General features: G+C 37.7%; 1 protein-coding gene across 1 annotated transcript in view; it reads left to right on the forward strand.

Moving 5' to 3' along the window:
* Positions 1-2,486: 2,486 nt before the first annotated feature.
* The window catches only part of Ndufb6 (NADH:ubiquinone oxidoreductase subunit B6), a 20,840-nt gene continuing 12,512 nt past the window's right edge, over positions 2,487-10,814 (forward strand). Inside the window, exons 1-2 of the mRNA XM_004631927.2 lie at positions 2,487-2,791; positions 6,219-6,311. Of these exons, the coding sequence (XP_004631984.1) occupies positions 2,612-2,791; positions 6,219-6,311 (273 nt within the window). The 5' untranslated portion in view covers positions 2,487-2,611. The remainder of the gene's footprint in view (positions 2,792-6,218; positions 6,312-10,814) is intronic.

The raw sequence follows: 10,814 nt of genomic DNA on the forward strand, positions 1-10,814 counted from the left end.
TTTTTTTTCCTTTTTTTGGTAATTTTAATTAAGGAAGTCCCTTAATACTAATTCTGTACCTGTTTTCTTTTTGTATTATTGGGATAATGGATATTCTGGCTTATCATAAAAGAATGTATATTTTAGTCTGTCATTGAGTGAATGAATGTGCATTGGGAATTAAAGTATACTATAAGCAAAAAAATAAATAAATAAATAAATAAATAAGCATTCCACCAGGGGTCACCACTGCTTTCTCTTAAAGAAAATTTGCAGTCATCAGTGATGATCATTATGAACCAAGGGTTGCAAAATAGTGATATTCTAACCCAATCCTTCTTTTTTTAACCATTTTTATGCTCCTTTGAAGAAATTTTAACTATTTTATTATTTTTATGTGCAACTTATATGGTGTCTAAAAAAGGTGCTTTTTAAAAAAATCATATTTCAAAATAACCAGTCAAAATAACCAGATGTTCCCTAACATCATCCAAAAGTACCAAAAAATTTTTTTAAATTTTCTTCAATTCATGTATAAATATATTTGATATTTTAAAACCCATTCAGTTTATTAATTGATGCTCAAATTTTTCCAACTCTGACTACTGGGGTCCAATTCAAGTTGGCTTCCAAATCCTTTTAACATAACCCCATTAGTCTTTAAAACTTCTCTACTCTCTAGTGTTAGGGTACACTCATACAATGGTAGACTTGTAGGTATATTATAACAAAAGTTGGAAATCAATTCATGTACTGTGACTGTTCCTGCCTCGTGTAATGTAGCTAGCCTTGACTGTCCAGGCCCAGAAGTTCCCCCTTAAACTAAATGTGTTTAGCTGTGTTTTAAAAATCCACAGTAATTAAAACTTGTTTAAGGGCTTCAAGTCCAGCGTGTTTTGGGGAAGATTGGCCCAATCAAAGACACTTCCAACTCTATCTACTCTGTTCAGGACCCTTCTTCCCAGAATGTTCCTGTATACAAACCTGCCTGATGATATATGACCTAATTCTTGTATTCCATGTAACCAATCATGTAATAACCTGCTATCAGCTTTGTACTTCCCACTCAGAAACCATATTTAACCTGAACTCAAACCTGACTCTGGGCTGGTGATCTACACCTCTGGATGCCACAGCCCACTAGCATGGTAAACGTTGTCTTCTAATTCCCCAGTGCAAAAAGTCTTCCATTTGGATTAATATTGGTCTTTCTGCTACATTAGCATAACAGGAAGACACAGATTTATTTTTATATTTCCTAACTTAGATCTGGAATTACCTATTTCTCTAAGATGGTAGATCTTAAAGTATGGCTTAGGGGACCTGGGAATGTCTATGATCCTTTTATAGACTCTGTGAGGTCAAAATTATTTCCATAATAATGACAACATGCTCTTTTTCTTTTAAAACTTTCATTCTCTCCCAAATGTATAAAGAGTAGTCCAGAGACTACATGATATGTGACCAAACACAGAAGCAGTTTTAAGAATTCTGCTCTCATTTATTAAAGCAGACATTAAGAGGAAATACAAAATAGTAAAACAGAGACATTCCTCTCATTAAACAATTTTTGTCAATGAGTGTATTGTTGCTTTTAAGATGTTTTAATTTTAAATGCAGTGAATATCAATGGATGTAACCCACCTTAAAAAGAAAAAAAACTCTTTGGAATCTTCAAAAATTATGAAGCGTTCAAAGAAGTCTTTGGGGCAAGCAATGCAATGGATAACTGCTGCTTCAAGGAACCTGGTCCTTTCCAATGGAAAATGGGCAAGGCTGGGGTTTGCTGATCAGTGTGAAAGCTTGCGGAGAAGCTGTCAGGCCTCTGTCTAGGAACCAGAGATACTTGGGGACAGGGTTGACCATTTTTAAAATAATGATGATTAAACATTTTTAAATCAACAGGCTAAAAAAAGTGACATCTCTTTTTAAAGATAAAATACATCAGAATTCACTCTGAATTTTCCTATTCAGAATTGAAGAATACAAGTTTTTTAATTAATCTTATTTAATGTATATATTTATATTATATCTTTTCTCTTGTAGAAAAAAATACCAACATTAACACTTATTTTCATTATCATATTAACAAGACCATAACCACCAAGACACCACCAAACAACTATTTAAAAATAGTGCAAGCCATTTTTGTGTGGTTTTATTGTGTGTGTGTGTGTGTGTGTGTGTGTGTGTGTGTGTGTGTCTTATCCTTATGAATATTCAATAATTGGTGGTTTAAAGACTTGGAATTGTGTCTCTGAGATTACACTACCATTTATATCAGTTTGATCCATGTGTAGTTTTCTAGATTGGGTTTTTGGGGGTTGCTTTTTATAAATTTAATTTTGTCTGTCACTATCCTCCTCATCCCATTACTAAAGCATCACCAGCCCACCTTTCTTTTGTATACTGGGCCAATAAGAACGCGGGCAGAGAGCTCTGCGCATGCTCGAACTTGCTTGCCTGTGTAGGAGATTGATGACACTGCAGGGGCGGGATCAGGATGTGACGTCATAACACCGCGCGGCCCCGGTCGTCCTCGAAAGGTCGCGTTACCGAGCGCGACCAGTCTAAGTGACAAGACCCTGGTTCGGGACGCCCCGCGTCCTTTTGTCCTGCTATCAGCCGCGAAATGACAGGGTACACACCGGATGAGAAACTGCGGCTGCAGCAGCTGCAAGAGTTGAGGAGGCGATGGCTGAAGGACCAGGAGCTGAGTGCTCGGGAGCCTGTGCTGCCCCCCACAAAGTTGGGGCCTTTGGAGAAATTCTGGACTAAATTTTTGCAGGACAGGGCCCCTTGGAAGCAGATGGTGAGTGAGGGAGCAGCACCCAGCCCGCCCATTACAGCTACCGCGAGGACTGACATTGTGAGCCCGCAAGTCTCGGTAGTTCCGAGGGACAGTCAGGTTCAGAGAGACTTGGGTCTAGCGAGGCGCTGCCTTGTCCTGAGAGCCCTGACGGGGCATGCTTTGGAAAAATATGCCCTTGTGTTGTCATCTGTAGTGAGACGGGGCCAAATCTTGAGTTTTAATAGAATGCTGCACGTGTGGTGTAGAACTCTTCCCAGATCAACAGACAAGAATTCACTGAAGTTCTGTGATTGTAGTATTTGAGGACAGTAGCCTTTAAAGTTGAAGTTGTAGGCTGGCACCCACCCACCGGAGGAGCTCCTGGCTGGTAGTCTAGCCCGTGTTGTGGAGTAAAAGGTAAAGCCAGTCTTGTATACTTAGGGAGTCACATTCAAAAGCTACTGTCTAAACAGTTAACAGTTATTCTTTAAGAAAAGACATTTTGTTAGGCGGAATCATTCATTTGAAGTTTTTACTTTCAGTATTCTGTGTATATCTTTGAAGTCTGTTAATCACATAGCTATGAATTTGAACACTATCAGAATTGCTTTCAATTTCCTACAACAGTAACTAATAATAATAATAAGTATTTGGTGCTCATTAGCTGTGTGCCTGTTACTCTGTTGAGGATTTTAGATGTATTACTTTCATTTTACTCCTATGTAGTATAAAATATATTAATCCTCATTTTATTTATTTATTTATTTATTAAGCCTCATTTTAAATGTGAGGAAACAGGCCTATAACTATTCAATGAATCACCTATGGACACAGAGGTACAAATTAAAGTTCATGCTGAAAAGCACATTTTTCTACTCTTACTGTGCTACAAAGTCCAATGCAATGGAATTGGCTTAAGTTTTCCTGAGAAATTTATTGTGGTAAAATGTAACCGTTTAATTCAAGTCTATCCTAACTTATTCCTGATATTACCTGTAGACATTGACAGTTATTGGTTCAAAGTTGAAATCTTACCCATTGGCTAGTATTGAAGGAAGTAAATGTCATTTGTTGAATTCTATATAACTTTGACTTTTCTTCTGTAGTAGTACTTAGACTCTAGATCGAATTTCACTGACATATAGGTGTTTTCCACTCTAGTTGGCTGCCATGGAAAAATTCCATGTTTATTTCTTCTTTTGTTTTGAAGACAAGGTCTTGCTTCTGTAGCCCAGGCTGGCCTCAAACTTTCAATAATCTTCCTGCCTTGGTCTCCAGGTTCTGGGATTATAGGTGTGCACCACCACTCCTAGTTTGTCTTTCTCTTTTAAAATTACCATCAAGCCTAGTGTGGTGATTTATGCTGGTACTCCCAGCCTGTAATCCCAGCACTCAGGAGGCTGAGACAGGAGGATCACTTCAAGTTCAAGACTAGCCTGGACTACAAACTGAGCACAAGGCAAGCCTCCAGTGTAGTAGTGAGACCCTGTCTGAAAAAGAAAAAAAGAAGTCAATATCTCAGAATGAGTTTAGAACATCCCTAACTTGGTATGTAAAACATTGCTTTTGCAACCTTGGTGCACTCAAGGTTGTCTGCCTTATACCTACTGTATTTCCCCCTACGTAAGACCTAACTGGAAAATAAGCCTTAATATGATTTTTTTTTTTTTTTTTAGGATGCTTCTGATATAAGCACTACATTGAGATCCATGCATTTTGCATGGTTCTGTTTTCTTTTGAGACAGAGTCTCACTGTAGCTCTGGCTGGCCTTCAACTCAGTGTAGTCCAGGCTGGGCTTGAATTTGTGGCAGTCCTTCCTCCTCAGTCTCCCAAGTGCTGGGATTACAGGCATATTCCACCACATCTGGCTGTTATTATGATTAATACTTCATTGTGTATTGTACCACACTGTCTTTATTCATCTGTTTTTGGGGAGCTAGGTTGGTTCTAAATCTTGGCTATTGTGCATGGCACATCGTCCTCAACATAGGTATGCAGTATCTCTATAGTGTAATGACTTTAATGTTTTTGGTATATAGCAAGGAATAGTATAGCTGGGCAGCTCTACATTTAATTTATCAAGGATGGGTAGCTCTGTGTTTAGTTTTTGAGAAGTGTCCATATTGATTTCCTAGTAATTAGTATAAATTTATACTAATTATTTGCTGTACTAATTTACACTAATTCCTCCTAGCAGTGTAAAAGGGTTCCTCCCATCCCCCATCCTGCTAGTTTTTGTTTTTTGTATTCTGATCATAACCTTTATAATTGAGGTATATAAGAGTCTGCTATAGTTTTGACTTGGACTTCCCTAATGGTTAAAGATGTTGAATGTTTTTTGTACATTTATTGTTCATTTGTATTCTTTTGAATAGTGACTTCAACTAATTTGCCATTTATTGGTTGAAAACTTACATTTTTTGGGGTTTTTTGAATTTTAAAATATTCAAATATTACTCCTCTGTCAGAGAAGAGCTGGCAAATATTTTTTTCCATTCTATAAGTTGTCTCTTTGTTGTTTATTTCTATTGCTGTGCAGAAACTTTTAAATTTGATATAGTCTTGTTTGTTGATTTTTGCTAGTATTTATTAAGCTATTGGAGTGATATTCAGAAGTCTTGCCTGTGCCTATGGCTTCAAATGCTTCCTTTATGTTTTCTTTTAACAGTTTAAAAGTTTATGGCCTTATACTTAGGTATTTCGTCTATTTCAAATTAATTTTTATACAGGGTGAGAATTAGGGATCTAGTTTTAAGACTTTTGTAAGTGGCACATCAGGGTGTTTTTTTTGTTTGTTTTTGCGGTACCCGGGATCGAACTAAGGACCTTGTGCTTGCCAGGCAGGCACTTATGCCTCTTAGCTACATCCCTAAGTCTTTTGTAAGTGTGTGGATGTCTAGTTTTCCTAGCAGTATTTTTTAAAGAGTCTGTACTGTATTTTCTTCAGTGTATATTTCTGACTTCTTTGTCCACAGTCAGCTGGCTGTAATTACATAGGTTTGTTTCTGTGTTTTTTTATTCTGCTTTATTAGTCTGTTTGTCTCTTGTGCCCATATTATGCTGTTTTATTACTATAGTTTTATAGTTTAGTTTGAAATCAAATGATGCCTCTAGCCTTGTTCTTTTTGGTTAGGGTTTTTTTGTTTGTTTTTGTTACTATTCTGGGTCTTGTGTGTTTCCCTATGAATTTTATGAGCCATGTTTTTAGAAATATTTATTTAAAAAAAAATCTGAAATGGTCATACTAAAATGATACTTGTCTTATCTGCCATGGACTCTATATATAGTATCATGTAACAGGCTCTACATTTAGTAAAAAAAAATACTGTGTGTGAGGTTATCTATAGACTATAAAAAAGTAAATTCATTTTAGAAATTTGGAAAGTAATCATTATAAACATAAAAAACAAGCCATCTTTTTATTTTGTGTATATGTTCTTCCCTCAGATCTATAAGGTATACTGGCGCAGTATCTTTGCTGTTACACATGTACTCATACCTGCCTGGATTGTTCATTATTATGTCAAGTATCATGTGTCTGTAAGTATGTTTTAAATATATTTCCAGAATTTACTTTTACATTATGCAAAATAATTCATGTGGACTTTTTGGACAAACCTACACTTATTGCTGATTTGGAAGTACTTTGAGTCTTTTTAAATAAGAGGTCAAATGAAACTTAATTTTTAAAAATTGATCCTTTATACTGATTTGCAATTTGAATTGCATTTCCTGGTAGAAATAGCATATAAATGACCAGAATACAGATGAGCTAATAATACTAGTGTAAACACAGGGTCTTGAATAGTAGGGAAAATATACTAAAGTTTTCCTCCCTTCTTTAGATCATAGGTATGGTATAAAATTCAAAATAGACAAGTGTCATCTTTGTCATCATTCCATTTCCCTTTTGTTTGTTTTTATCCAAATTTCAGTTTTCTTTCTTCACAATCCTGGATATACAAAAACAAATTTTTCACTGAAAGATCTTCCATGGGCAGATTCAGTGGAGCTAACTGCCATATTTTAAAGGCTAGGGCTAGGAGAATCTGGTGCTTGGTGTTGTATCCTGCAGAGTGAGGGGGACTTGCAGGTGTTTGTAGAATGGTAAGGAAGAAGGAGTAGTGGGGTTGCCCTGTGGACTGTTGATACACAGAGTGACAAGTGCATTCCTATTCTCAGTGAGAGATAGATGTGTTATATCCTGATTGCATTGCGGGGGTGGAAGGTGAGCAAGCATTGAACACTTTTACTTCCTACCTCAACAGTATTTTCCAACCTCAGTTTTACATTTCCTGCCCCAGCCCTGGAATCAGTCATTTCTCCAAGGTAGGGAGTAGCAATGGCATCAACCTACTATAAGATATTGGAACCTGATAGAGAGAGGAGGACATCTGGAAGAGAGGTGGTATGGGGCAGTGTTGGAGGTTGCAGTCGGGAGTGGGATATAAGAACCCAAATGGATGAGGCTACACATAGTGGGGGGTGGGGGAGTGACAGGAAATTTGTTATGTATAGAAGGAGACTGATTCAAGTAAGTCCATATGTTGATAACAGTATCCAAAATTTTCACTCTTTGAAATGATAGCTACACATATGAAAAAGGAATAAGACCTTGTGCTAGAATAGAGTTGGAAATATGTGTGAATTTATGACTTTTACTGTATATTCATAGATATAGGAATATGGCTATAAAGGGGTATGTGTGTGTGCTTCTTTTTATTTGTATTCTCTAGCTTAACTGGCTCAGAAGGCTTGAAACAGCAAAGCTACTGCTTTATTATTAGAACACTTAACAATCAGGTCTTATTTTCTAAAATATATTTTCCATCAAAAGGACAAATAGGTCCTTGGAAATGGCTGATTCCAAGACTGTGTGGGGAAAAATACAAAATGAATTTAGAACATATTGTTGAACTACAAAGTAAAGGAATGTACAAAGAATGATACGGATATAAGAAAAGGACATAGAATCAGATCAAAAGGCATCTCACTGATTGAATTTGAGCATTAAAATAAGTAATACCAGGCACAGTGGTGTACATCTGTAGCCTATAATCCCAGCACTCAGGAGGTTGAAGGCTGAGGCAGGAGGATCTTGAATTTGAAGGAAATATAATTAGTAAATAAATAAATAGGTGGGGGGCCAAACAGGTAGCTCAGCGGATTAAAGTGCCTGCTTAGGCAGATGCAGGGACCGGGGTTTGATCCCTAGTGTGTCATGCTGGCCCTGTTTCCAGTGCACTGAGATGGAGATTGAGACTGAGCATGGTGGCACACACCTGTAATCCCAGTGCTTGGGAGGCTGAAAATAGGAGGATCACTACAAGTCAGATCTATGTAGTGACACTGTCTTAGTTACTTTTTACTCGTTGCTGGGACAAATATCCCAAACTCAAAATGAAAGAAGGAAAGGTTTATTTAGCTCACAGTTACTGGAGGGTTTAGTCCATATTCCGCTGGCTCCAAGGCAAACCACAGCAGTTCATGCGGCAGAATACAATGAAGAGCAGAGGAGCAGCAGCAGCTGCAGCCGCGTCCATCAAGCCTCTCTCTTCCTTCTGCGCTGATTGCGTAAACCAGCGCTCCACAGTGAAGATAGGAGCTCCTCCAAAGTGGCTCCGCTGCGAAGGTCAAGCTCCTCTCTAGACGGAGACTTCTCCATGGAAGCGGGCGGGGCCAGGCAGGGCGGCTTCCAGCCTTTCTCAATTCCTGGGCCTTGCCCACCTACAGGGCGAGGCCCCCATGCTGCTGGAGCTGATTCAGCCAAGTTGACACAATGTATCAACTAACACAGACACCCTATAGACTCTGTACTAAATACATAAAGTAAATAGGTGAAATTTGACAATAAAATCAAAGTGAGTTATACTGATAAAAATAAGTAGATGACTTAATGAGTGGATAGAATGCTTTTGTATAATAAATTGCCTAATGTATTAATTATTGCTTGATTTATTAAGGAATGATAGAAAAGTCACCATTTGAGAATCATCATAGTAATATTTAATCCAGCTAAGGGACATTGGGGGATACTAAAATAACTTTTTTGTTTTGTTTTTGCTTTTGTGATAGGGTCTTAGTAGTTCAGGCTGACCTTGAACTCTTGGTATTTCTCCTGCCTCAGCCTTCCAGGTGCTGGAGGCACAGGCCTATGCCACTATGCCCAGATAAAATTACTCTCTAAGTACATGTTGCAAAGAAAAAAGGAATAACTTTATAATGGAGAAACCTAGCAGGCAAGAGCTTAATAGTGTCACTAATGGGAAAAACTGAAATTATGTGCTACTTGAAAGGATACAATAAGAATAAAACGACATTCATTTTATGATATCTCTGCTAAAAGTGCATAAGTTGAATTCAGTCATGAGGAAACAAACCCAAACTGAGGGACTGTTCTTCATAACTGTTGGCTTGTTACTGTCAAAATGTCACAGTCGTGAAAGTTAAAGGATGTCTGAGTTGTTCCAGATGGGAGAATATTGAAGGGATGTGCTAACTGTAATTCTTGAGGGCTGAGGATATAGCTTAGTAGAGTGCTTGTCTAGTTTGTATAAGGCTAAAGTTCCACCCCTAACACTATTTCCCACCAAGCATTTTGCTAATGCAATTCTTGAATAATGGGCTTAATCAAAAGAACAAAGGTGGTGGTGGCAATCAGAATTTTAAAGATCTATGCAGTCAATGGAGAACAAGTCATATAATAGTGTTCAAACAATTACTGAGATGCTTAGTAAAATTTAAGGAGTTCCTTAGGCCAGATAGAGGTACTAATGTCAATGTTAATTTCTGGATCTTGGTGGTAACAGTTATTTTAAGAATATTGTCCCAGGGCTGGGTAGATAGCGCAGTGGTCTAAGCACCTGCTTGGCAAGCGTAAAGACCTGAGTTTGATCCCTTATAACTGTGCCATGCCATCCCAGGAACCCTGGGCCTGGTGTGCCCCCACCAGAACCAGTGTGGTGATGTGAGCCTGTAATCCCAGTGCTGGGGAGATTGAGAGGGGAAGATCACTACGAGTCTAAACTGTGTAGTGAGACCCTGCATGCAATAAATAAATAAAAAGGAAAAAAATTAAGAATATTGTCCCAGTAGGGTATACATAATAATTAACAAGTCAGCAATTTATTATAAAGTGATTAAAAAAATCTTTTTGTCTAAAATTATTTCAAAATAAAAGCTCAGGACAGCCTAACAAGTTTTAGATAATTTAGTTGAGGTGATGCTTTGTTAGATTCTTGAGAGGAACATAAAGTAAACAGTCAAAATAGTTTGTGGTTCTCAGAAAGTTCTAACATCAGTTTGTTCTTTGCTGATTGGTAGGCTTTTTAAAATTCTGATTTCTGACATCATCTTAGTTCTCTGCTTAGTTCTTAAGCAGTTTATGTCCCTTGATCAGTAAGAATGCCCTGCATACACTCTTTTACTGCTATAGAAAAATACAAAAAATAAATTTCTAACTTCAAGGAATGTATATAATATTAGATGATAGATATGAACTCTTATAGAAAAATATACAAAAGTAAATTTCTTGACTTCAGGGACTGTATATAATGTTGGATGACAGATATGACTTGAATAAGAATATGCTGGAGAAAAGTTACTCCAGTTGGGAGAGGTGTGGAGTGAGTAATGAGCATAGCCATGTGTGCCCAAGACCGAGGGGATGAATAGAATGGAAGGCTCTGTTGACTCAGTAGCCTGGGACCAGTTTGTGGAATTTGCTGCAAACTAGGCAGAAGAGGTGAGCTCTGCGTGATAGGCAGTAAGCAGCTCTCCATTTTAAATGGGAGAGTAAATGGGTGAATGTGAGGAAAGGTATAGAAAAACATTGATATCTAGTGTGAACTGAAGGGAAGAAAGTCAGATACCAGGCAGATTAGCTGTTTGCATTATAGTAATGTTAGGCAATGAGTCTGGCCAGGGTGAAGTCAGCAGGGATGTAAAAGAAAAGTGAAGTCAGAAGACCCTTGTGAAGGAAGAAACAGCTAAGAATGGTGGTGCACCTCTGTGACCCAGCACTCAAGAGGATGAGGTAGAATC

Source organism: Octodon degus, unplaced genomic scaffold (assembly GCF_000260255.1).
Source record: "Octodon degus isolate 3935 unplaced genomic scaffold, OctDeg1.0 scaffold00045, whole genome shotgun sequence".
NCBI classification, from domain to species: Eukaryota; Metazoa; Chordata; class Mammalia; order Rodentia; family Octodontidae; genus Octodon; species Octodon degus.